At 47.1% G+C, this 27,848-nt stretch overlaps 1 protein-coding gene across 3 annotated transcripts in view; it reads right to left on the minus strand.

Moving 5' to 3' along the window:
• Positions 1-8,210: 8,210 nt before the first annotated feature.
• Positions 8,211-27,848, minus strand: part of ASXL2 (ASXL transcriptional regulator 2) — a 122,614-nt gene continuing 102,976 nt past the window's right edge. For all 3 annotated transcript variants that reach the window (XM_075750244.1, XM_075750243.1, XM_075750245.1), the window contains 4 exons: positions 25,521-25,617; positions 22,530-22,635; positions 20,653-21,370; positions 8,211-18,524 (listed from right to left, as the gene is read on the minus strand). In XM_075750244.1, coding sequence (XP_075606359.1) covers positions 16,143-18,524; positions 20,653-21,370; positions 22,530-22,635; positions 25,521-25,617 — 3,303 coding nt within the window. In that variant the 3' untranslated portion in view covers positions 8,211-16,142. The remainder of the gene's footprint in view (positions 18,525-20,652; positions 21,371-22,529; positions 22,636-25,520; positions 25,618-27,848) is intronic.

Here is a 27,848-nt window from a genome sequence, read left to right on the forward strand (position 1 = left end):
TCAGTAATGATAGAACTTGCATACGAATGTAAATAGCTTACTTTTTCCAGTATTCTGAAGTAGAAAGAAGTATTTTCCACAGGCTATATTTGTCTTCTGTGTGGTTTTTCTCAGCAGTTCAAGAGTATTAAGGCTTCTGTCTAAAAAAACCCACAAAGACACAAGACAAGGAGGGCAGTAGGAGCTGCCCGCTGCAACACTCTGAGTAATCAGCAGTGAAATCTCGGCTAATGCTGAGGCAGCAAACTCAAACCAGGGTCATGTCAAGGCCAAATGTTTTCTCAAAGATAAATCGTGCAAAACATGGAAAAACTTGCAGGGGGGGTGAGAAGGGGGAGACAGTGGCATAACCTTTTATGTCCTTCCCCTTTTACAACTGTTGCTTTCTTAGCAAAGTTGCAAAATGTGGCAAAATTTGCTTAAAATTCATTTACAGCTTCTCATGTCTTGAAACAGAGATAATATGTTTCAGAAAATAACCAGTGAATTTAAGATCTTTCAGCAGATAGCCAGTTTTGGTCCAGTCATTGGCTGAAAAATCCCCTTTCTGTTAAACTTGTGGTGAAATTGATGGTGAAGAAAGATGTTGGTAAGGGGTGACTCAAAAGCAGCACGTTCCACCACTGGGTGAGTTGGAACCTTTTATTTATTATTTATATGACATCTCCAAATGTGAGATAGTGCACAAAGTTCATTTCACAATTAGAAACGTAGAACTGGAAAGAATCTCTTGGATCATCAAGAACAGCTCCTTGATGTCACCAGCAACGTGTCTGTAATTCACTTCATAAATTTATAAGGTTTGAAAATTGTTTGATTTTCCACTGCCCATCTGTTGGAAGATGTTCCAAAATCCTACTTTTGTGCAGATGGAAGCCATTTTCTGACTTTCATTTGAATTTATTCACTGTTCAGAGCACTCCAATCCTATGCCAGTGTTTCTTTAGTTCCAGTAGTTATTTTATCTCTTTTTGTTTGTTTGTTTTTGGTTTTGTTTATGAAGAGCAATAGGATCTACCTTAATTTTGTTTAATCTCTGTCACTGGCAGATTCTCTACTCTCCTGGTTAGACTAAAGAGCTTTCATGGACCCTGTTGCACTGTGAGTTCACTGTTCTTGGTTGTGGCTGATCAGAGCTGTGCACTGCAGCTCTGTTAACAGTTATGTTTAAATGTACTAGCACTGGTTACATTTACTTATTTCTAGTATTTATGTCAAAAAATCTAAAATTAAACTTACTGATGGCTAATTTCTCGCTCACTCTGCAGGTCTTTACAGCCTCTGCAGGTAAGGACCTCTAAATAATTTTCCCGTCATCCACAGATTTGACAGTGCAGAGCTTAATTCTTCTTCCAGATAGCTTAAACCAACCTTTTCTCAAATAGTCTAAACTTTCTGAATGCCTTTCATAATTTTTATTTCATTTCTCAAGATGAAAGCTGAATTGCCTCTTTGAACAGTGGCTCACTTTTAATTTTATGCTGCAGCCCTTTGTTGTTAGCAATTCCAGCTGATTACCAGGTCTAAGTAAAGAAAAAAAAAAGCACTTTTAGTATTTATTTTTTTTATTTTAAAAAGAAATTTCTCTGTACTCTTTGTGTAGGTCCCAGTCCACCTTGTAGCCTGTATTCCTTTGTTGATTCCTGAATAATAAGGAAGGTAAAGACAAGACTGGTAAATATTTTACAAAGTGCAAACCAGAACTTGTCTGTTCTGTCAATTCCCCATTCTCTATAGTTTTCCATTTCTTCGTTCTTCCACTTTTCTCTTCTTACCTCTTCATTCATGTAGGAGTTAGGTGCTAATTTTTTCTTAAATCCTAAACATGCAACTTCACTGTTGGTGGCTTGCAGTGTTCTATATTTTACTGATACCTTGATTTTAATTAATTTCTATTTGTATAGCGTGTTTTTGCTCCATATCTTTCACCATTACAACATAAGCATTTACACATCTATGAATTCTTTTGGTGCCCACGCCCTCAGCCTCACTGTCATATTTATCTTTTCACTGCTATTTTATCTGCAAACTGGTAGTAACTCTTGTTCCTTCTGCATGGTTTGTTACACATCATCTAAGACTGGTCTACACTTTGTAACGCTATAATCGTCACATCTTTTTTTTTTTTCCTCATTTCTTGTATCATTCCTCATTTTGAGATATTAGCTGATTATCTTCCACGGCCTGGCTGCTACATTTGCCCTTCCTCATTTTTCCTTTTTTTCTCAAGTAGCAACAAAAGTGCATTGTGACCCTCCCACAGAAATCAAGGGCCTGTGCTGTTGTTTGTACATGATCTCGTGGCATCACGGCCCTGAGCCTAAATTCTTATGTCAACTTTCCTCAACTTTTACATGAAGCTGTGCTGTGCATGGCTGTAAAGAGAACATAGTTCAGTCCAGAAGAAGTAGAACTAAAAAGGTGACGTTGAGAATGTCCTGACTGAGGAACTGGAATAATGTTTTTGCTATCCTTCTATTGTTATTTACATAGTCATTTCAGAATTTTACATTCTGAAGGTAAAATTTTGCACTTTAGCAGCTATCTATCTTAAGTACCAGAGAAGGTCCTTACAGCCCCTATATATATATGTATCTCCAGCTTAGCAACCAGTATTTGTTGTTATGCAGTTAACTGCACGGCACAAGCTGCTCTTCCATCTCACAGGGATTCCCAGTTAGCAGCCAGCATGGTAACTCAGATAAAGTAGAGGCTGAGCTCAGGGGAGAGAAGCAATCTCCTCTTTTGTTCCTCTTCAGTGTGACAAGATAATTACCTTGCTGGAGCCATAAGCGTGCTTCTTATCTAGATTTAGAAACAGATTCTGCTGCTTTTCTTTCACTTACTTACAAGTTCTTTTATTGCCATTTGGCAGAGAAGAGAACAAGCCAGATGATGATTGTAAAATTGAAGCAGATTCTGTTAAAACACAGGTGAAATGTCTAAGTTTAATAGGACATCCTTCATATGGCTCCCTCCCAGGGCACAGAACTCATCACAGCCGATTCATCACAGAAGAGGAGTTTGGAGAGCTGAAAGAAAACAGACATAGGCAGGAACTGAGCTCTTCGGATCTAAGTACTCATCGGTTGTAACCAGCTAGGAGCAATAGTAGGGAGGTTTTCAATGCAGCAGGGCATTTCACTGCGTAACATAAGTCTGCCTTTCCGTGTATTTGTTCTGCATTAGAGAGGGAATAATGGCAGAGCCTCGCAGCACCGTTAGATGGACCTTTGAGAACTGCCCCTTCCCCATGTGAGATGGAGAAACTGAGACAGCATTGTAAAGTAAGGAATGGTTACTTCTGTGTCTTTCCATAGTGGGAACAGGAGTGGGAAGAACTGAACTTTTCCCTTCGTATCTTTGCATTGCTTGTACCTTCTTCTCTGGTCGTCTTTGTCATAAAACATTTCTTATTTCCAGGGATAACTTTTTTTCCCCCTGGCCCATAACTCTTGCTTTTTCACTAGACACTCATTGCGTTGCCCAGTCACCACTAAAGCCTATCATCCAGAAAGTCATCCCATTTAAGGATGGTGTGAGACAGTGAATCCTGAACTTCAAGCTTGTTCCAGTGCATAATCACCCTCACTTTTATGCCTGATGTGATGAAACTGTTGTAAATGTTTTGCTTCACAGTGACTAAGAGTCTGGAGCACAAGTCTGATGGGAGCGGCTGAGGGAACTGGGGGTGTTGAGCCTGGAGAACAGGAGGCTGAGGGGAGCCCTGCTCACTCTCTACAACTACCTGGAAGGAGGTTGTAGCCAGGTGGGGTCGGTCTCTTCTCCCAAGTAACAAGCGATAGGACAAGAGGGAACGGGCTCAAGTTGTGCCAGGGGAGGTTTAGGTTGGAGATTAGGGAAAATGTCTTCCCCCAAAGGGTTGTCAAGCCCTGGGACAGGCTGCCCAGGGAAGTGGTGGAGTCCCCACCCCTGGAGGGATTGAAAAGACGTGGAGATGTGGTGCTTGGGGACATGGGTTAGTGGTGGGCTTGGCAGGGTGAGGTTAGTGGTTGGACTCGGTGATCTTAAAGGGCTTTGCCAACCAAAACGATTCTGTGAGTCTATAACTGTATCTACCTTTTACTAAGAAGATGTTGGCTCCAAAGTAGATGCCGTGGAGGGCATGCACCCTTCATAACACCACCCTGTCACTTTAGCAGCGTATAGCCAAATTAGCATTTGGAAAATCAATTTGCCATGTGGTCTGTAGAGAGCAATTCTGAAACGTAGAAAAACAACAGATGGTGACCTGGCTTTATTTATTTACTTATGCCTTTGACTCTTGGAGTTCAGGCTTCACTGTTTTGTAACTGTGGGTTGTGCCCATCCTTGTTCTTCCCAAGGGTCATGGGAGTTCTGTGGAGCAAACAAAAGCTTCGAGTCTTTTGGGCAACCTGGGCTAGTGGAGGGTGTCCCTGCCCATGGCAGGGGTGGCACTGGATGGGCTGGGAGGTCCCTGCCCACCCAAACCAGCCTGTGATTCAATGATTCTGTGACGCTAACACCCTGCTGGCCATGGCTCTGTTCCTGCAGGGTGAGGACGTGAGGTGCTGCAGCAGTTTCTGGTTGCTAACTGTATTGGGTTTGCGTGGCAAGGTTTTGTTAGTGGAGGGGGGGGGGCTACAGGGGTGGCTTCTGTGAGAAGCTGCTAGATGGGAGGGGTGGGGGGAGGTGTTTTAAGATTTGATTTTATTTCTCATTCCTCTACTCTGTTTTGCTTGGTAATAAATTAGATGAATTTCCTCTCTAAGTTCAGTCTGTTTTGCTCGTGACAGTAATTAGTGAGTGATTTCTCCCTGTCCTTATCTCGACCCACAAGTGTGGCATTGTTACACCTTTTCTCCCCTGTCCAGTAAAGGAGGGGAGAGCCAGAGCGGCTCTGGGGGGCACCTGGCCCCCAGCCAGGGTCACCCCACCACACTAACATACACTTACCCGTACCAGGGAACCTCTGCCTGCCTGTTACGTGCTGGCACCAGCTCAGCCCCTCCAGCGTGGGGAGTACTTAATGCAACAAGGAATTACAGCTAAGTTGCATTATCGACCTGTGAAGAACTGATGTTGTTGCCAGAAATTAAAAATAGTTGTCGGTGTGCTGGCTGGGGAGGACAGAGAGGGATAATACACCCAGAGCTTTTGTTTCAGCAGCACTGCATTTAGCCATGTAATGGGAGGTGTGGAGGAACCCTTAAGGTGAGGAATAGAGCGTGAGTGCATGGGAGACATTATTCACATCTACAACACGTGACTGGTGGGACTGGGATGGACCAGTAATAATGTGATGTAACGACCTTTAATGAATAGAACAAAATGGATGAAAAAGCAGTGCCAAGGAAATGACATCAGTTTTAAGACAGACGTGACAATGAAAGGAATAATTTAAATTGCGCATAAAAATTACTGAGCTCTAAAATGAGGTGTTTTATTCAAGAACATTATCTGGACATTCCTGTTGACATCTGAAAAAAAAAAAAAAAAGTCTTATTTAGGAAAGCAGGACTGTCAAGGGCTTCCTAGAACATTGACCCAACACTTTGAGGTGTACCATCCCTGTAACTCACTTCATGTCTTCTCTTCTGGTTTACATTTTGTCAAGTAGCAACTTTCTTCTGATTGCTAAACAAAGTTAGTTACACAAATTAGGAAGTGTGGGTACACACAATTACTTTGTAAAGGAGGGGGAACCTGAGGCTACACTGAATTCTAAAGAGCTAACGCATACCCCTTTGCTCTTGTGCCTGTCCTGAAGAGCTGTTTCCCCCGTTAATGCTTACCCGGTGACAGACAGCCCTTTACCTTTTGGGTTTTAACTTAAAGTTTTGGGCTTCTTCCTGTGTCAGAGCCTCTCCCTTCCTGACTCTGTAAGTCTTTCAATGCACTTGTTCCAGTTTGAATTAGTTTTTCTTGCCTGGAGGTGAGTGGAACCACAGGTAGTATCTGACCGCCTTGTGCAGGCCACACTGATTTCATCGCTACTGGCAGTACGCGTGATATCCGTAAAGTAGAGGTTTCCATTTTACCTGGACAGAAATGTGTTTGGGTTAGTGCTCAGACAGTGTTTGATTTAGGGTTCAATGCACTACTTTTTGCTAACCACTGTACCTCTGGAGAAGAGCCCAAGGACTGATAAAAAGCATGCTTTGCTAACGAGTAGCCTTGAAGGAGAGCTGGAAAACTGATCAAAAGGAACCATCCTGCCCCAGAAAGAGCCCAGAGCTGGGGGATGGCCAGAGAGGCCCCAAGTCAACAAGAGTCGGCAGGAACCGGGGAAGGGAAACGTGGCTGGGGGAGTGTGCCACCACCCACCCAACTAAAGGACTATGCGAATTACCCCCCACACCCTCGAGGAGCGTGTGTGCTAATTTAAATGTGCTTGACCAACAGTAGATGATGCTGTAATTACTAACCAATTAGTGTAAATTTAGGCAGGTTTTCTAATCCTGTAAGATCAATATGTTGTAGATTCTGTGTGCAGGGTGCTAGCCTGGTGGAATCGCCACCCAGCGCCCATCTCTGCGCAGACACGAAGTAAATAAAATACCTCTGCTCTGTGTGCGTATTGGCGTGCTGCACACCGGGGAAACGATCCCACTTTGGGGACAACACGCAGACTTGACTTTCAGAATTGCTTTTCCTTTCCATGGCTAAATCACACTGACAGCTTACAATCATGGGGTATGATTAATGAATATATTAAGGGTCTCCTCATCCTCCCTCCCGTTACTGTACGCCCACTCCTAGAGCAGAAGCGTGTGTTATTTGTCCCTAAATACCTTGTGACACCGGTGTGTACGGCTGAATTCACTCCGCAGCTCGCTCTTGAGCTATGGTTTCCCAGTTTCGTCGGTATGCAGATTTATCCCCAGTTTGTGTCATTAGTTAATGTTGTGGGGATACTCGTGACTTTTGGTGCAAGCACCACTGATGAAAAGCTTGAAAAGATTCATGTCCAGACTGATCCCTGAGCCATTTCAGTGGAATTCTCCATCCAAACTGATCTCCCATTTCTAGTGTTGTGGTAAGCCCCTTTGAACCAGTTTTTACTTTGTATCATCTTCTTTATCTTCATCTCCTCAAGTTTTATTACCCATTTCCCACTTATCGGTTTCTTTTCTCCTTTTTAGTACTGAAGATATACCTTATTTTATCTGATCAGAAAACAAGTTATATCAGCACAACACTGAATTATCTGCACATGCCTTTGGCGAGATTGTGTCGCTTTCTATCCCGTTTATCAGCACGTCTTCAGTTAGTCTTTACATCAAAATTCCAGAGCCTTGCCTATGAGCGACGTCATTTTCCCGTATGCTTAAATACGGACAGAACTGTGCTGCACAGGTTACCACGGTTCTCTTGTTAAACAAATAAAGTGTCACCTGAACTACAGCTCTTCTGTCAGCTCTTTCGAAAAACTGCCGTCCGGTTGCAGTGGTGTGTATAACAACACCCCGAGCGAGCACAAGGGATGCTTTTGGTTTGGGCCGTGCCTGGAGACAATCTTTAATCACTCTTCTTCTTTTCCTCTTTTTATGGTCTTTCACCACATGAGGTGGTGGAATTGGGGGGGGGGGGGGGGGGCGGGGGGAGCTTTTTTGCTGATAGTTGCAAACTCAAACTCAGCTGGACTTCCTGCATTCCCCCTTTGCTCTGCAAGACACCAGTTTCTTTACAGATCTTTCCATTTATGTCCAGTCTTTACACTCTCGATGTGGTTGTTCATGCAGGTAGGTTCCCAGCCCCTTCACAGCACCTTTCCATACTTGAAATGGAGATTGTTGATACTTTGAATATATTCGGGGAAAAGAAATCCCAGGGGCCTCAGTCCTGCTGATTTTACTTGTTTCATGCGGTCAAAGTTTACCTGTCAGAAATCAAGTTGATTACAGACCTATTTCTCTGAATCCCTCCATTTAAGAGAAATTGAGTTGCAATCCCTTGATAGAGGTTTCTTCTTTCTTTCTTTCTTGTTCCTAAATCTGCAGTTCAGTTCCCCTGAAGTGTTTCAGGACCCCAAGAAGTGAGGCTTGAGGGAACTGCAGAGTGTTTATTAAGGCTTAGTATTAAACCAAAGTTTTCCCCTTGAAATGTGTTGAAAAATTTTACAGATGTCCACAGCTTATGAAGCCGGAAAAGTGCAGTTCACTATCATTTAGCAGGGTCCCTTGAAAGACAAAAGGTGATGATTGAAAAATCAACATCAGCAGTACTAACGACCATAAAATCATATGCCTTTTATTTAACATAAAATGAAACATTAAGATAAAATACACATTTGTCCATGTGCTGAAGAACTACTGTATTTTACATTCATTTATAAAGCAGGTAGTTTTACATGACAAAAATAAGTGAGAGGAAGAGGAACAGAATCCGCAGTAAGACATAAGCCACAGGGCAGGCTTTTGCTTGTCAAAGTGCTATCTCCTAAGGGCACACAGATCTTCAAGTGACAGGTTAGAAATAGGCTGGTTTTAGCGCTCCTCAGATCCCTCCTAATGCTGGTGAGAAGCTAAGGTGGAATCTTATACAGCAAAATGAGTGAAAAACACGGTGACAAAACCACCTTTGCCAAAATGCATAGCTGCAGCACGACGGACCGCTTGTCCCTGACGGATTGCTCCTTGGCTGGGACTGGCCTCCGCCGCTTTCACAGGCCTGGAAGTACCTCACTGAGCTACGATCGCTGCTTTTCCACACAAACCTCGCCACAGCTCTTATTTAGCTTCGACTTTGCAAACGGCCTGATAAAGTATGGGCTTACAATCGCACAGATTTACGGCAACGGAAGGCGCTGTAAATCCTGCCGAGTCGGCTGCTTGTGGGTCTATCCTTTACACCTCCAGACACCAGATAACAAACTGTTCCTGAAACCTCTGGCCCTGAGGCTCAAGGCGACGCGTGTCCCGTCTCAGCTACGGGGGGCTAAGAGCGTCTGCACAGACAGCACGGTTAAACCTGCGTCAGTTGGGAAGCAGCCTCGTTGGAAGCTGCAGGAGCTGCGTCACATTCATTTCCACGCCTGCGTTGCCTGCCGGTTCGCTCTCCTGGCACTGGCCGTGAGGACCTGGGGGCCTGGCCTCCAAAAGTTCAACTCTTGGCCCAGCTTTTCAAGGTAAAACCTATAATGCAGCATCTGAGAAGTCTTAACTGCAAGGTACGAGAGGCCGGTTGGTTTTAATTTTTAAATTGGGAGAGGAAGGAATGGGAGATGCAGCAGTTCCAGGGGAGTAAGGAATGTTTTTTTAAAAAGTGCAGCAGATCAAAACACATTGCTAGTATATATTTTGTCTAACCCATATATCTTAAATATGAAAACAAATACAAAAGCTGTAATTCCATTTCAGGTTTGTGGTAACTTTGCAAGGTGTAACGTCACCAGAAGACTGAGATGAAGCTGGTCTTACTACGTACACTTAGCTAAACCCCAGCTGTGCGCGCACACCTGCACAGGCCCCATACAGACTCGATGTATATACACACCCAAACAGCGGGACCTTCTTATAGTGCAACTGTTTATAGAGTGAAAGCCCCCTCAATGTGTCAACAGCAAATCTGGAGAAAGTACTGGGTGCCATGTTTTGGTTCTGTTCAAGAGATTCCAGTACTAATTGTAGCAGTATAAAAGTATCAGTGGCCTGCCTCTTCAGGTTTCGGATTTGTACTTTTAGACCTTGAGTCATTAATGCTGCTGCTTTTCCCACACTCAGTTTCCTTCCCTGCAAGTCCCAGTGACAGAGAATTGCTGTAAGCACCTCCAATTTCTACACAGGATTCCTGCAATATTCCTGGAATAGTGTAAAAGTAATCTGAGATTCATCTCATCTCGGCCAAAATGCGCATCGTAGAAGAGGGGATGAGGCAAGTACACTGCGCCTCCTGTGTTGTGGAGCCACCTCCACCTTTCTCTCAGAAAAGATCTGTATTTTCTCGCTCTCTACACATAGAACTGGGGCCAGCAATTACAAGGGCTGCAGATCTGCCAGCCTTTCAGACACAGGTATACATGAACCAGCAGCACTTGCTGTTCACTCTAGTAAATAGTTCCATGAAGCAGTACGAGGAGGCGAGGGAAACCGATACACAGCGCCGTGTACCTCAGCTTAATCCTGAAAACACCCGTCGCCTCCTGATCTGCACCGCTTTGCTGTCTGACCCGCTCTGCTGCTGCTCTGGGCAGCGTGTGCGCTCAAGAGGAGCATCGCTAGGATCCCTTCCTGATGAGAATTCACTCCGCTGCTAATAGCTGCAAAGATGAATCATCCTCTACAGCGAGATTTCCACCAAAATCCCTACAGAGTAAAAAAAAAGAAAACCTGCTTTGATAGCGTTTCCTTGAAATCATCAGACTTTCGGTATGTCGTTTGAATTCCCCAAAAGCACCCTAAGACGCTCACACAAGAAATCAAGCTCCTTACTGAAATTTCAGTGGCACAGCAAAACTGAGTCGCTTCTGATTTTGTTTTGGTTGAGTAGCTTCCGTACCAGTACGTCTCTTTGGCTCTAAAGGCAGCATTGCTTGTATAAAAGATCCACCTCGACTTCTTGTCTTCTCACCAGAGATTATTCTGGGTGGTTATGAGGCAAAATGAACGAATATTAACGGAAACACAGACAGGACACAGGACTGAAAACTGTTCTGTATGCGCTATCTAAAACTGCTATGCTCTTCCAAAATCCATTTGCTCCTGAACGTCTGGTTCCTCTGCTACCCCGTAGTTGCTGAGAGCAGCTACTGCAGTGGTGCAGTCCCCGCGTCCTCTCTCCCTCTTTTCTTTTCCTTTTTTTTTTAAACATTAGTACATGCTCAAATCCAACCAGCTCAAATACTTTTTAATACATTGAAAATGTAAAATAAAGAATATATGAAGTACATACAGTATATATATACATATTTCAAATACTTAAAATTCTTATGTAAAATATGATTTTTCTATATTATTTGTGTAAAAATACATTTTAAAATGGTGTCAACTTGATTTTTCTGTACATACCCTCTATTCCAATTTAAGTCCCTTTTAAAAAGGCAAAAGACAGACAAAGGTTTCGCATCTTCTAAACTGTGTTTACAGGGCTGTTGTCAAAACAAGAAAAGCACGTGGTAAACAGTATTGGATTTCTTCTTTTTAAGAATTCCCATTTTTATTGCGTTAATGGAAAAAACTGAATCTTTTCAGTTCTCCTGCTAGTAAAACTATTCTTGGCCTTGCTGAGAAACTGCATACTCCCGACACCCTGTTTATCTAGTTCATAAATCATCCTTTGTCAATTTTTTTTTTTTACAGATACTAAAATATATATTACTTAAAATATATTACTGTAAGCTCTTAAAATTGATCTTCAGTCATATCAAATGTATAGCATTAAAAAAAACAACCTAGGTAACAAAGAAAATTCTGGATATCCTCCTCCTGGCAAACGCCGCAGCAGTTCTCCCTGCAGGACATGGGTGGCAGGGACCCGACGCCGCAGGGCGCACAGCGGCGTGGCTCAGGGCGCTCCACGCTGCACGGTGCTGGGAGCGGCAACGGCCGGGGAAGGGGCTTCTCCCCCAGCACAGCAGTGAATCCACGCTCATCGCAGGAGGCGCCGCGCACGCGCCTGCCTTTCCCTCCTACCACTGCCGCAGCCACCCGCGTTGTCAGACGGGGGATTTTGGAAGTTCAAACCAGCGCCGGCCCCGTCCGCCCTGGCTGGGGAGAGCCGAGCACCCTCCTCCGCTAACGCCCCAAGCCAAGACCCAGCGGCCGGGGTGGCTTTCAAACAGCTGAGCCCAAGCTAAGCTCCCAGGGACAACAAAAGTTTCCCCAGGGCTTCAAGCGTCCCGGTGAGAAGCTGCAGTGGCGAAGCCCCAGCCCGTTTGTTTTTCCCAGGCCGCTGTGCGTTCAGGTGACACGAGCACAGTGGGACACCGGAGCAGCGGGGCTCTGCCCCCAGCCCCACGCGCTTCTGCCGCCTGGCACCTCCGCCACGGCTGGGGCACCGAGGGGGTGGGAGGATGCCCGGGCAGGGCTGGTGCTCGCCCACCCTCCGGGGCTTTCAACACTGTCCGGCTGCACCTCCCCGGGGAGACGCCCGAGCCCCGCTGCCAGCCCCCCGCTGCCTGCAGGCCAGGCAGGAACCGGCCCTGGCGCGGCTTTGCTGCCTCGCTGGTGGTGTGAATGACACCCGTCGGAAGCGGCTGCGTCCCGAGGAGACCACCTGGCTGTGCAGGACTTGGCCAGGAGCTTGCTGCCCCATCAGCTATTTCTTGCTACCACAAAAAAGACACAACTCCGCGGACCAGCCTAACTGTGAAGCATCTTGGTCTTTCCTTTTGATTTAAAAAGGGACATTAAAATTTCACACAGACTTCCTTCCCTGTGCTCCCGATCTGTCTCAAAACCTGAACTCGGTTATAGCGCTGTGTGTGCTCCTCCGCTGCCACGACCTGTACGCAGGTTTGTGCATCGGAAAGCGGAACTCCACTGATCAGTCTGTACGTCTGGTTCTCGGGCTGCGGGACTTCGACATGGCCCAAAGGGAAACTTTAAATCCGAGGATCTTTCCTTACTCAAGTTGCTTTTACTGCCACAAACACAGTTTGACATTGCGCTTTGGAAGCATTTTATCTCAGATTTTTTTCTGACAGCATTTACTATTGTGCTATGAATTTAGTACCTGGGGAACCAAAGCCTAATGCTTTAAAGTACGCCACAACATCCCTTTACTTCATAAATCCAGCGTGAAGGCAGGTTTAGTATCTTGCGGGAAGGGCAGGCGATGGGACGAGTGGAGCCTCAGCAGGAAGGCGGCAGCAGGCTGGTCCCGTGCAGGGAACACCCCTACCTGGGCTGCGGGCTTTCCCCCTTCCAAAACGCTTCGTTCAGTGACCAGCCCTGTGGAACATGCGCAGCCTTCAAGGCTTTACGTGGGCCTGCACCTACAGGGATTACTACACTGAGCCCCGCTGTTTCTAATGATTTCCTAGCTACTTAATGCCCTCTTGCACACCCGTGGGGATTGTTCCATCAAGTCGCGCCTAGTAGCTCATGCCACATTAAAATCAAAGTCATGCAGTTAAAAACTTATTTTCTTAAAAAGAAATAAAAGTAGCCCAAGAAAAGTGCTGATCCGTTAAAATATACCTAAGGCACCGAACAGAGTTGTAAACTTCCAAGCCATCACGCAAGATGCCTACACTGTCCCACACGAGCCTGGAGCCACCGAGACCTCGGGGGTCACTGCACAGCCCGGCCCAGCAGCGGCTCAGCAGCTTCCTGCGTTTCCAGAGCAGACTCGCAAGAGGCGCCTGGGGTGTAGAACACCGAACCCGCGCACTACAGGGGATGTGTGGAAAGTTTAAAGGGAGGAACGAGCTGGAACCGCAGGCGGGCCGGTGACTGATTAAGAAAGCGCCGGGGGGGGGGGGGCAACGGACCAGCCTTTCCAAGCGGCAGCTGCAGCGGGTTGAAGGCCGCGAGTGCGAAGAGCAACCCGGCAGATCACAGCCCGCTGCTCCCCCATCGTCTCCTGCAGCCTTGTCAGCCTGGAAAAATCACACCCGTCAAAGTCAAGGTGTGAACAGAAGTGATCCAATTGCGCCAGCAAAACCTCTTTGCTCTTATTTGAGGCAAGAATGACTTTTTCAGTTTAGTCTGTAACTAGCAACAGTCTTTAAATTGGATTATACTGGGAGATCTTAGACAGGAATGAACGTGTCTGACTGAGGATTACACTGCTGTACCTCCTGTCACGTCTAGACACGGCCGAGCTGTTACGGGACAGACAGCCCCGGCTCTTGGGACCGGACACCCTGGGGGCACGCAGCTTGAAACCACTTTACACTGCGCTTCGAGATTTAAAACAGCGGCAGAAATTCCCCTTGCAGAACACGAGATGGGAGCAGGCAGCGATGGGCCGCTGTGCGAATCGGAGCCGAGGTACAACTCGACCCAGGAATCGAGGTTATCCCCGTTACGGTGTCTGGGGTTGCAACAGGAGAAGCCTGTTTGCTGGCTTGGGCCACAACCACCATGTGTGCAGCACGACAGAAAATGGGAGTAATTTTTGTGTGGGGTTGGAGGTTTTTCTGAGATTTCAGGTTTAGATTAAAAAACTGGACTTTATTTCTAATACTTAAATCCTCTTCCTCACTGGCTGTCTGAGCAGTGATGCGTAATTAGAATGCAGGAGTCACTGCTCCCCAGTACACTTAAGATGAGCAAAACAGAGACCAAGACACGCTGCAGCTCCTGCTAACTCACACCTCCAATCCTGCTCGGGAGGAGGCCGTGCTCTGCTGGGCAGGGAAGGAAACGCTCCTGTTACGACGCAGTTAAGCCTGCAGCTCTCTTTTCTTTATCGTTATCAAATAAATCACCACCCGCTCCTCGGAAAAACACGCTGCTTCACAGGCAACTACTTCTGATCTCTACCAAGAGCAGGCAGGTTCCCGGGAGAGGGGAACGCAGTAGTATAGCCGAACGGGAAGAAGAAAGGCTGAGGACCCCAGCTCACAAGACAGCTGTCCCACCTACTTTGTTAATAATATTGCTTCGTCTTAAAAAGGCCTTTGGATTAAAAGTGAATTCAGTGCTTTTCCATCAAAAAGATACATAGATCTGTTACCTGACCAAGACGCAGTATGGCCCCCCACCCGCCCGAAGCACGACAACATGGGACTGGACGTGATTAGTGAACCCGATGTTCTTTGTTTCGGAAGAGAAGTAACATACAGATCCTCGATGTGATGCGGACACGTTGCAAATACATAAAAATGCAGATTGGCCTGTGCTTCGTTAGCCAGCCTGTCATCAATTCTTGTTGAGAACAGAGTACCATTTTGTAACTGCTTTAATTTCGATTAATCAAAGCAAATGGATTCGTGAACACCGGGAGTGAAGATGAGCATCGCTAGCTGTGGCGTCCCACAGCCAGGTACAAGGGGTGCGGTGCAGCCCCGTCCCAGCCCCAACGCGACCCCAGACATCACTGAGCAACATCCAAGCTGAGTCAAGCCTGATTTGGTATTTTAGAACACAGAGACACCCACCGCGGGCTCACGGCGAGGCCCAGCAGGAGACTTGTTCTCCTTCCCCTACACTGAGCTAAATATAAAATCTTCTCTAGAAATTGGAGACGTCTGACTGGGGGGGAGGTTTGGATGAGCACGGGAAGCTCCCGGGAGAAGAGCAGGACCGAGGGCGAGGGTGTAACAGCTGATGGGCCTTGACCGCGGGATGGCACCTCCCAGCTCACTCCAAACGCCTCAGAAAGCAGATTTCTGCCGAGTCCCGACAGTCCGGAAATGAAATGCAGTTCAGCACAGATTTGTGATCTCTGCTATAAATGGTTCCTGGGATCACCGATAATCACGGTTACTGAGTTGTTTTAGTGATTTAAATTCTTGAATCCTATGGTTAGTACAGTTGCCTTTTTCAGTATTTACCAGTAGCAAATCAAGACACTACCTTCCTTAAAACAAGGTTACTGCAACTGACTCCTTGAAGAGGAGAGGATATGCAAATCAAAACCTCTAGCCAATATTGCACAACCCAGTATGCCTTCTGGGAACAGCCCGGTCACAAAGGAAAGGCAATGACTCGAAAGGCCGCCACAACGCCAGTCCCTTCCAATTCTGAAACGTTTGAACTAAATTTAGAGCAACGAAGCGAGCCCCTGCAGGGGTTCCCGCTTCGGTGCCCTGTGACCGGTGGGTACAAACGCTTAGTTTCTTGATTATCCAGTTCTTCTCTCTGGCCAGAGAAGACCAACAACAGGCTAAGGTTTTGCCGGGGGCTCGTTCCCCCATCTAGAGCAGAGCTCAGCAAACATGCTGGATAGCAGGCTGGGGTTAATGAAACTGCAGTACAAGTCAAACACTATCTCCTAAAAGACTGAAAAAATATTTTTAAACAAAATAATGTGACATATTTACATAATTCCTTAAGTGCAAACTCTTGTCACAATTCACGTAGTTGAGCTCAATTTAGACTCACTGTACAAGAAGGTGCTCTTTCTTTAATGAAAGAAGAACTCTACTCTGTATTCCTGATTCAGTAACGTGTCTCTTGTGCAAGGCAGTAAACTTCCTGTTTCTTCCCAACGTACTTCCGAAAACAAAACCAAAACCAAGCCATCCTCTTCCCCACTTCCCGTCCCGGTTACCGCACGACGAGGCAGGAGACACAGAGCTTAGAGGGGCCAATGCAATCATCATGGCAGAAGGCGCCGCAGCCCTTGCACATGATCATGGCTTTCAACCTGCAGTAACATTTGGAAGGGGAATCCTCCATGCCGTTGTCTTCAGCAAAGGCCTGAACGGGGATGGTCTGACTGTGGCTGCCAGAGTTCATAGCCTGGCCGGTGGGAATGGTGGTTACAGTCACGGAAAAGGACATGACGTTCCCCATGCTGCTGGACAGCTGATTGCATTCCGACAGCCCGGTCATAAGGGACCCTTGGTTCACGTCTGGTGAGGTGGAGACATTTATCGTGCCGCTGTAGCTGGGCCCAATGAGCGGCGCGGCAGCGTTTCCAGAGAGCTTTGGAGGGTGCGAAGGAGAGAGCAGTGGAGGCTGCTGCTGTGCGGAGTCTGCGGACGGTGCAGAAGCACTGAAAAGCTCCGGGCTGCTGCGCGTTTTCCCCCTCATCGCATGAGCCATTTGCTCTTGAGCGGCTTGAATAAAATCTCGTGCTAACGTAGTTCCATCGAATGCCTGAATTCTCTCCTTGTTGAGTGCCGCTGGCTGAGACGCGGCTGCTTCTGTCTTTACACCCTTTTTAGCAGGGGTGCTGTAATCTGAAGAATTTATGCTATGTGATACCTGCTCTTTTTCACGCTGAGCAGAAGCCTGGGGCTCCTCTTTTACACTGCTATGTTCACGTTCATCACCAGTGCTCTCATCATCTGCATCTCCTTCATCGCTGCTGCTGCCGTGGCCAGCTGTCTCCTCACACTCCCCAAATTCTGTTTTTGGAGCATCAGCAGGACTGTTTGGACACAAGCGGTTTTCAGGGTTCAAGGAGAAGCCTCTCCTCAGACTCTCTGAACCACGACCATAGGTGGAAATGTTGAGCAGATAATGACCAGACATTGCAGGCTTGGATGTCCTTCTGCCCATGAAACCCAGTGTAAATCTCTGGCTGGTGGAGCTGTTTTCTAACTGGAAACCTGAGTGAGTGAGGTTCAGTTGTGAAGGCTGAAGGACGGACAACGAATTCTGCCTCTGGACCCTCTTGATAAGAGTCTGAAGGATCTGCTCCTGCGTTGTTTTGCTGAGCGCCTCGTGGCACGGGTGCTGGTCAAGACTTGGGTCCTTTCCTGAGGGGAGTGGAAAGGTCCTTGGAATGTGAGGCAGAGACCTGTTCTGGCAAAAGATCTTCTCAAGCTGTTGTGTGGGCAAACACGATTGTCTGTCACCACCCTCGGCTCCAGCAGTGTTCCCTGCTATGCTTGGAGCCCTGGATGCTGCCGCCGCCGCCCCTTTTTCTTCATGACAAGCTAACGGGACGGTTTTCATCTCTGCTTTGGTGAGAGGCTTGGGCAGGATTTGCTCCAGAGGGACACTCTTGCCTTGAAGAAGCTGGGTGACCAAAGGGTTGTTAGCAGGAATACTGGAGCTTGGCTTTGGGAGGGCCCCACTTGAGCTTGAACTTGCGTGAGTTTTAAGGGTAGGTGCAATGCAGGAAGTGTTAGAGGGTGGGACAGATGGAGCTGATGTGACCACACCTCCAGCCTGGGCTTCGGAGCTCGTGGATGTCAGCGAAGGCATCGGAGGGGACGGAGATTTGCTTTGAGGAACATCTGAGCTGGTCCCTCCCGAGGCCGTAGGTGCTACCTTGGTTTGGTTTGTGTTGGTATCCGCTGTGGAGGGAGCGACGCAGAGCGTTCCATCCCTGGCAGCTGATGCCCCGCAGGCCTGGCTTGGAGCTGCCGGAGCAGACGGTGCTTCCTCTGGTTTGTCACCGCTACCAGCACGTGGGGAGCCTGAAACCTGATTTACAGTCAGACTGGGGGGGCTCCGTCTTAGTCTGTTGATTTTCTCTAGTGCCGGTGCTGCTGATGCGGAGGAGCTGGTGCCTGTACTGCCGGCTGGAGCTGCGGACTGCAGTGTGGACGTTTGCTGTAGTTGTGCTCTAGAAGGATTGTGAGGTGGTGCCTGGTCCGTGGCGCGGGTCTCCATTTGGATATGGGGAAGAAACCTTCTCGAACTTCCCCCGCTTCCAGTTCCTGCCAGTTCCAGTGCATTTCCTCGAATTCCAGTTTCGCTGGTTCCGCTCGTGGCTGCGTTACTCTTCTCTCCTCCTCCGCCCCCACCACCACCTGGTCCGGGCCCTGGCACGGCCCCCCCCGCCGAGGCGGCGGCAGCGGCGGCGGCGGCGGCTGCTGCCCTCTGAGCCTTGGCCTGCTGGGCTTTGGCCTTGATGTCTGCCAGGGTTCTGGCCCCTGTTCTTCCCGGACTGGTAAGTGAGATTGGGAAACGTGCCCTAGGAGAGACCTGGCCCGCGGGAAATGGCATCGGGGAGATTCTGGAAACAGGAATCTGAAACAAAGGAGGAGAAAAGCACAACTGAGATATTTTAACCCACACAGTTAAGAATTCAAGTGTTTACAGTTCTAGTCTTAGAGAAGTAGCATAGTCTGGAGAAATCCCTTATCTCCCTCACTTGAGATAGATAATAAAAGGTGTGTATGGTCTTCTGATGTCTGGCACGCCTACTTTAAGGCTCTTACCACCTTAGTACCTCAGACCGGAGGCTCATCCCTTGCGGTCACAGGCTCGTACATCGTACACTGTTACTCAAAAGCCTGTTGGGCTCCCGCAGACAAAACGGTAAGGTTGGTCCTGAACTCACACCTATCGTCCCTTGTTCCATTTCACACTTAATTTGACTGATATGTAATTTCTATCCTTTTAAAAGACCGTGTCAGCTTTCTGCTTTATTTTGCGCTGCTCTGCTACCCCTGTGTATTTACACTTGTCTCCTCAGTGTTTCTATACAAAGTAATAATAATCTGTAGATAAAGTGCCAAAACTTCAGTCCTCTCTTCTAAGACAGGTTCTCCGCTCCTCTCCTCACTCCAGTTTCCTTTCTGTAAGTGCGCTCTTTCTCCTGTAAGTTGTGAGAACAGTGCAGTAATGCTACTGCAAAGATTTAAGCGAGTCTATTTTGAGGTTACATTTGTTTTCATGTACCTGCAATACCTTGCTGACTCCCACTCATCTTCTGATTAACCAGTTCACCACTTCTTTCTTTTCTGAGGAATAACATGTCTTCTGCCTCACAGGGGAAACTATTTTCGGTTGCCCTTAAATTCACTCTATTATTAAATTAAATCCCAGGTTTATTACACTGGAAGGTCAAACGTTCTTCCTGCACGGTATTTCAAATCTCTTTTATTGACAGTTTCCCCCCAATTCTGTCACTGACAAATGTCATTATTAATGCTTTCCTACCTTCCTGCTAGACTTATTAACATACTGAGAACAATGAACCGCTTTTACAATTTTGTGTTTGTATACCTTCTAGTATAAAAGAATCTTAATAGGAGAGAGGAATTCTTAAGACATACAGTAATTAAGCAGTTTTCCATTTGCCACTTCTGCCTAAGGCCCCAAACCAGGGACCTGAACTTCAACCACAGCAAATTCAGGTAGGAAAAGCACAGGCCCTGTTCGATAGAACCCACACTTTGCTATTCACAGTCACACGTGACTGTAAAAATTTTTCTGTGCTGGTTCATCCATTTACTATCTGCTGTTGAGCATAACATCGCTGGAGAAGGAATGCGCGTCATCTGTACACGTGTCACCTTGTACTGATTTTCTGAGACCGTCGAACGTCCGAATCAAGAGTGTTTATTATCGCTTACCACGGGGCATTTCCAGCAGCTGAGCCCACCTCAAGTGCCAGAGAACTGCATTGTGCAGTCCAAGGTCTAGCACCTTCCTCTCTCGCTTCCTTCCCACCTGCCCTACCCCAGTGGTGGCTGGTTGCCTGTCCCCGTTCCCATGTAGGTTCTCCCCAAGACTCAGGAGCTAAAGGGCTTTTGGAATCGAGATGGTCCCTAGAATAGTCTTTCCCTGTTACCTACTCTGACACTGCACTGCATTCAGCTGGTAGAAACGAGAACTGCATTATTTCTAGATGGTCTTACTAAACACAGGTAAACAACTTAGTTTCTGGACTTGATATACTAGTAGAAGCTGCTGACAGCATTCTTTCTGGACCTGGTGTTGTGCTGCTAGGGGTACTCACACATCTCCAAAGTCCTGTCCAGTCTTGGGCTACAACTTCCTTTGTTATCAGTCTGGCAGTTCCTCCGCAGCCCTCCCCAGGTTCCACCAGGACCTACAGAACTCCCTGTTACACTCAGCCTTGGGCCTCCACACAATTGTTCCAGCTTCTGGCCCAAGAGACCATTGAACAGATGCATGTGTATGAGAGATACTTAACTGAAGTTAGGTTGATTAGCCAGCCAGCAGATTCCCTTTAGCAAATGGCTGAGCTTCTATGTTTCTGGATCAAATATTTCCATCACTGTAATAAGCAGGTAACATAATTTCCAGAGATAACTAGAACTGAACTGGCAAAGTGTTTCTGGGAGAGCTGCCCGCTGAACCGACCCACGGAAGGGCACCCTGCGGATCTGTCGTCCCTGCTCTTTACCTTGAGGGGGGGCACCCGAGGCACCGGGGTCCCCGTGGCAGGAAAGGACTGTGGCTGGGTCTGAAACGCCTGGTGGTGCTGACAGTTCTCCATGATGCGTGGCTTTTTTTCAGGAGTGGTTACAGCTTCTTCGCGACTCTCTGACTTCCTCTTGTGAGCTTCAATGCTGACTTCCATTTCTTCGTTCACAGGGGACTTCTTTTCTGGAGTTTCTGGAGTAATCACTGGACTTTTCACCTTCGCTTCTACCTCACCTGCTTCGGGGCTCTTTGGTTTACTCGGGGCCAAAACTGAGGTACTGACAGTCTCTCCCATTCGCACTTCCTTTGATGCGGTGTGCTTTCGCTCTTCTTCTGCCTTTTGACTCGCGGCAGTTTGTGGTTTCTCTTGAATGGATTCTCCTTGGACTCTCTCTTTTACAGGGAGAGGGTGGTCGCTAGGTTTCAGTGCGCACCGATCCAGGGGAGCCGAGGCCTCTGCAGGTTTGGCTGGTTTGGGCTGCTCATCCTGTCCTCTTTCCTCTCCTCCCTTCTCCATCGCTGGTGCTTCCAGGACTGCTTGTGCTTTAGACTCTGATGGAGAAGTAACCTCCTCTTTGAGTGGTGCCAGAGAGGCTGGCATGCATTTTGGCTGTTCAGCTGCTGGATTTTCAGTCTCTGGCTCAGCAGGGCTGGTGTTTGCTGTCAGTCTCTTGGACTCTTCAGGACTTAGTCCAGAACTGTCAACAAAACCAGAATTTTTATTATGTAAAACAGTCTCACAAAAAGCATACTATACTATCCCTACAAAAATTGAGAAAGGATTCTCTATGTGCCACAACCTAAATAAATGTGTCTCACACACCTAATTCCTGAAAACCTTCCGTAGTGTTAGTACTTGACGTGAAACAGAACTTAATAGTGAAGTTTAAAACCAACTAAATGAAATACACGGAACGCAGGTTAGATCTAGTTGTCTATCCAGATATCAATTTTCCAGGCTGCAAATCCAATTAATTTGGCCAACAGTAACCATTCCCTTCACTAGCCACCGCAGACATAGCTCTGCAGCGTGTGAACAACCCCACACAGCTTGCATCTGACTCAAGCTCATATGGTGACATTTGCGGAACGGGACACTGAAAAGCGTCCCACCGTTCTCTCCAGAGGAAATGGCTGGTGCCAGAACCACCGACGTACCCTTAGCTTCGAACCCATGCTGCTGCCCTTCTCCATCACCAAAAAGCTTGGAGTATTTTTCTGCATTACTCATCCATCTTCAGTTGTGAAAGAAATGAACAAGCAGGAATCTAATTCCCAGAGTGATGCCTGATTTAGGATTACTTCCTCCATCCCACTTAACAAAATATCAAATTTGGGTTTTTTGCCCAAACACCAACCCATAAAGTCTGATGAAACCTGCTGAATCTATTTGATTCAATCTATTTGATTGACTTCTACCAGACAGGTCCACAGGAGCTAGAGAGAACTGCTATTTCGGAGGTTTTACGGAGCAGATGACTTAGTGCAAGGTAGAGCCTGCTCCACCACCACACCCCGCAATCTCCAGAATCCTGGCACCAGCAGAACCGTGAGAGGGGAGTGTCTTTGTGTCACAGCAAGGAGTGGGAAAGTTAAACTGTAAACTCTAAAGGACAGCCTTGCCTAAGGAAAACAGTACTACACCACTTAAAGCATTAGAAATCATGACAGCAAGCACAGTGCTTCTGACCTAGATAATTTTCTCAGTTCTGTGGCATCTAGATGAAGCCAGAGACCTTTTTGAGGTTTCAGGACTCGTGAAAAGTAACGTTTATTGATGGGCAGCACGTTACAAATGCGGCAACAGGTACGTCTGGACAGGCAATGTGGGATAAAAAAGAGAGTTGAAGGTCTTACCTCTGACCGTAGTAGCTCTCAAAAAAATGTTCCTTCCACAGCTCGACCTTCTTTTCCTTTTCTATTTCTTGCCGTATTCTTAGCTGCATTTCTGGTGTAAACTCACCTGCAAAACGTGACAAAGGATAGCTTCAGAAACACAACGGATAAAATGCATCGGGATAAGCACCGGAGCCTACATGCTTGCAGGTGAGAATGCCACCTCACACAAGGCCCCTTCGCAGCTTGTGATGCTGTACCCTGCCTGTGGTCCTCCAGCATTCCTCCTGAGCTGCAGGGTGTTTCTCTGTGGCAATGGGCAACAGCCCGATGGTCACAACTCCTTCCCCTGTCAGTGTCCATTCTGGCTGCCAATAGGTACTTTGTGTGAAATTGCGCTTATTAGACGAATATAAATCCATGCACAAATGGATGTTGTCTGCATGCACGCACTGCGTAACCGCCATTTTTTGAGGGAGCAGAGGATATTGCCTATGGAGATGGCAAAGCAATACGGCACCTTGCAAGGACAGTCGTGCATGGCTGTGGTGGAGTTTGTGTGCTAGAGCATCAAAGACTTCTTGCCTGGCACAAGTGACAGAAATTATTTCTGGCAGTGAATGCTATTCTGACACAGGCAGGTGGGAACAACTGACCTCTCTCGCACATCTGAAGCGCACGTTTCACAGAGACACGTGCTGCGGTTTGGAAGAAACGTTTCCTGATGTGAGGTCTGAACCCTCCCAACACAGCTTTGAACCATTATGGTTTGTAGGGCCGTATGTTAATATTTTAAGAGTCTGTCATTACACAAGGAGAAAGCTTGGGTTTCTGACACAGCTGCAGTGCTTTGATGATAGACATCTGACCTCGAGCCTCAAGACTTCATTCACTCTCAAGGTTTCCCTAGTTCACACACCATATTCTTTGTGGTCTTTAGCACTGGATCAAACAGTTAGTAGAATCAGGTCTTTTCCAAGACCGCAGTTCCCCAAAACAGTGGATTCCTTAAAGATATTAACAGGAATTGGATACTTCCATCACTGCACAGTTTGCTTCTCAACAATTTCCTCCCATCAAATAGGGGGATGGTAAGAAATTCTTGCTGAGTTTGTTCTTGACGCAGTTATCAAAATAGGTCCAAAGGACACTAAAAGCGTGTCCCTTGATAGTGCGCTGTTACTTGTCAGCATTACATCAGGACAGTCACCTCCTGCCAGGCACCGCTGCGACAAGCCTGGCTCCCCCTTCCTGACGCCTCCCTGCAGGTACCGGGGCGCTGCTCTCAGGTCCCCCTGCCCAGCCTGAGTCGCTGCAGGGCCTCTTCCTCCCCAGGGCAGGATCCGGCCTGTCTCTGTCCCGCTGGATGGCAGCCCTGCCCTCGAGCACACTGCCTAGTTCCCCCAGCCTGGTGTCCTTCACAATCTCCCCCAGGGTCACTGACAATGAAGACAAACAGGAGCGGTGCCCGGACAGACCCCTGCAGCCACCCACTTGTTACCAGCTCCAGGTGTGAACCCCAACTCCAAGCTTGACCATCCTACCAGCTGTTCACCCCACTGGCTGTCCACCCACCTAGACCCCAGTGTCCAGCTTGGGTGCAAGACTACCGTGGGAGACAGCTGCCAAAAGCTTTCCTCGGGCTGAGGTAAACGATGCCCATTGCTCTCCTCTTGCTCACAATTCCAGTTCTTTTTAACGCAGTCGGGTGTTCAGACATGATTTAGCCTTGGTGAAACCATCCTGACTCTTTCAAATGAGCTTCTCCTGCACATGCCCAGAGGTGTGCTCCAACAGGGAGAGTGGGAACATGACTCTCCCACAGACGGCACACGTCAAATACTACTGAGGGTGACCCCAAACAGCATTGCTGTGGATCCTCAGACCCTTGAGCAGCAGCTGACAAAGGCCTACAGGACTGCTCTGCCCACAGTGCCATTGCGCTTGGATACGTGAGCAGTGGGACAGCGCTCAGCGAGGACGTCAGCGGAGACCTCCAGACCTCACCCTCGCTGTTGTGAGCTTTACCACTGTGGCAGGTTCTACAGCACTTCTACTCTGATGAGAAAGTCTTTGCGTAAACGTAGCTGCACCCTCTAGATGAGCAGACATGGATTGACAAAAGGTCTTTTGAAGAAGCAGTCAAGGGAAAACACTAAATTATGGTGGCTGAAACTGGGGGTGGTTTTAACAATTAAACAGATGAGACAGTTCTGTGCCTTCCTGTAGATACACCCAGACTCTACAACATATAAGGGGTTATTCATACAGAACTGGATGCATTTGCTATGAAAAAGTCTCTTAAGAGTCAGTCATTTGGGCATGAGTAAGTGATATTCTCTTCTTAACGTGAGCCACGACTGGTGCTGTAGCGTTTAGGACTCTGGTGACAGGCTGCATGGTTCACTTCTGTAGAGGAAACATTCCCTGCCCACAATGAGTGAGCGCACTTCTGATGATGGAATTAAGCACCTCTAAGTTCAAGATGCAAATTCTTGTTGAAGGTGCAGGAGTCCTATAGATTAGTGAATGGCTGACTTGATGTTACATAAAAAATTATGGCTCCAAGGACTGACCATACCAACTGTGGCTAGACAACTTCGTTGATGACAAGGTGTGTTACTCTGGGAATAGAATTTACCTTCTCTACTGAGCTTAGCAGTGGGCTGCATTTAGCTACCACAACTTGACAATAACAGAGCTCTACTGTCATTTCAACAAGACTGTAAACACATTTTTCCTTCTTTTCTCATCTCTTCCAGACACTTGTTCATTTTTCCACACATCGAGTTCAAAAGAGAACTCCTTACTGCAGCCCCCTCGGTGACCTTGAGATTACATCATTCTAGGCTCGCATTTGCTCTCACGAGCTGTATCGACTACAGCTCTCTTCACCCAGTAACTCACTCCAGTGCTTCACCTCCTCCATAAAATACCTTTTATACATTCCCCAACACATTCACTAGCTGAAAGCCTGCTAGCATTTTGCTCCGTTGTCTGGGGGAGTTTTACCTTCTGACAACCTCTCCTTCCAGCCTTGGGCAGCAGAAGTGAAGAACTCATTGTTGAGCGCAGAGCCACTCAGCTTCATCAAACCATCCGCCCCAACCTGGAACACATGACAAAGCAAACAGTATTGACTAGCTGGAAAGGCAAATGTCACGTGTTGTCATGTGGGATCCGAAAACTGACCAAGAGTCCCAACATTGCCACAATCTCCCTGGAATCTGCCTTTAACTTGCTCAGAAGAAAATAAACAGCTGCCTTAAGGCTGTGCTTTGCCAAGCCTGGGATCCAGGAGGCTGGGTAAGTTTTCCTCGTCCTTGCTCCAGCCCAATCTCTGTAGTCCTGCTGCAGCACAAAGATACATGGGCAGCAGATGGTGCAGGTGGCAAGGAGAAGCACGACGAAACAGAACAGCCTCTAAAAAGCTCCATCAGATGCCTTTTGCCCTGCAAAATGAATGCAAGATACCGCCTGAACTACCATCCAAAGCAATCGCTCTGCTGTCTTCTGGTGAACAGGAAAAAGTGCATGAAGGAAAAGTATGAAAGGTATCAGGTAGAAGTAACTTTGAAATGTATATAATCATAACCGTGCACGATTCGGGACAAACAGGGACAAATGAAGCTCAAAACCCATTCTGTCTTCAAAATACAGTTAACCAAATAGGGCAGTCAAGCTGTGGAGTAGCATGTAAATGAGAAAGCATGAGGCCAAGACTGGAACACAGCACAGTGGGAAATTACAACCAGGGTATACGAGGTTTGCTTTTGCTCTTTATCCCACAGAAGTAAATGTGGAATTTCTCTACCAGAAACACAAAAAAATTACGTATCATTCAGTGAGCCGCAAAAACTTGCAGTGGGCAAAACTGATGTGCTTCCATTTCTGGCATAAATAATACATCAGAACAAACAAGCAAAGTCCAACTGTCCAAAGGCAGGATACATCCGATTGCACTGGGAGATCTCTGCAGCAAATGTTCAACGGTGCAGGATTTGCTTTTCCTGAGGCACCATTTGTGATGCAGGTAATTAAAATGATGGAAGTGACCTAATAGAAGGGTTTTTAGGTAAGATTTAGTTAGAGATTTTAAAGTTTTAAGTTAGGAGCAGTCATTACAGGGATTTACAAAAGCAGAGATTGATTTTCTAGTCCAAATTTCTACTGGTCAACCACGCGGAGCAAAATTCGCAAGACTGTCCACTATGACACGTACAGTGTTGCCAGTTCCTCGTGTTGGAGGACAGACACTACTGCAGGGCTGGCGGGTCGTGCCCCAGAAAGTGCCTGTCTCGTCCTATACAGAAGCACCAGCTGTAAGGGCGCAGACTCAGTCACTGCCAAGCAAAACACAACACGTGTGACCTTCCACCACTGTCCAACACCTTCACTGCTTCTCCTGTTTGCTACAGCGAAGCCTGACATAAAGCACGCATCGCCACTTGATCTGGTGGGCTGCTCTAGGAGATTTACTACAACAAAATGTAAAATCTGTCCTCTCCGGAGCCAAGCAGTATCATTTAGTTAGTCAAAATTTGTTCTCAGTCAAATTCTAATTTAATTTAAGGACAATTAAACTTAAAAGTCAGGACAGAAATGTCTAACCATCTGCTGTGAGGTTCTTGCCAGTAAACTCCAGCTGCAAACTCCATCACATCATATTTTGACACATACCTAATTATTACAAAGGCCACAGGACTTATAAAACAATTCCTTCAAATATTTATTGGATCAGCCTTGGACTAAGAAGTCTCCGATGAATGCCAATTGAAGATTAGAATTTACAAGACACCATAAAATGGTAGAACTCCTCCTAACTCCAAATGAACACTATCTGTTCAGCAAAGCATCCTCCGTAAAGCAGACCTGACCCACAGGCATTATTAACATCCTGTGAGAACCAGAAGAGCAGCACAGCACGAGGATGGCTGTAACTTCACTAGACGTGGCTGGCTGTGCTCGAAGTGTCTACGTCTAAACTGATGTCCCCTCACAGATTATAGTGATTGAATCAAGTGAGCATATGGAGGTGGGGACTCAGCTCACCTCGCCCTGAAGCAGAGACCAGCACTGGGTCACAGGCTCTGGATTGTACCAACCAGACTTCCAGTTTCTGCAAAAGGAGCCCAGAGTAACCAGCTGAGACTCCTGTGAGGCAGCTGCGGTGTGTAAACACAGGCATCTAGTACTGATCTGAACACCATGCAGAACAGTATCTTCAAGGGACTTGCAGATCTGAGACAGGACACACAGAAGATTTCCATCTGGAGTGGCACCTTGAAGCCAGCTTTGGTGTCTAAAGAACATTTGAAATGGCTCTGGGCACACACGTGA

This window comes from Balearica regulorum, chromosome 3 (genome assembly GCF_011004875.1).
Source record: "Balearica regulorum gibbericeps isolate bBalReg1 chromosome 3, bBalReg1.pri, whole genome shotgun sequence".
Classification (NCBI taxonomy): domain Eukaryota; kingdom Metazoa; phylum Chordata; class Aves; order Gruiformes; family Gruidae; genus Balearica; species Balearica regulorum.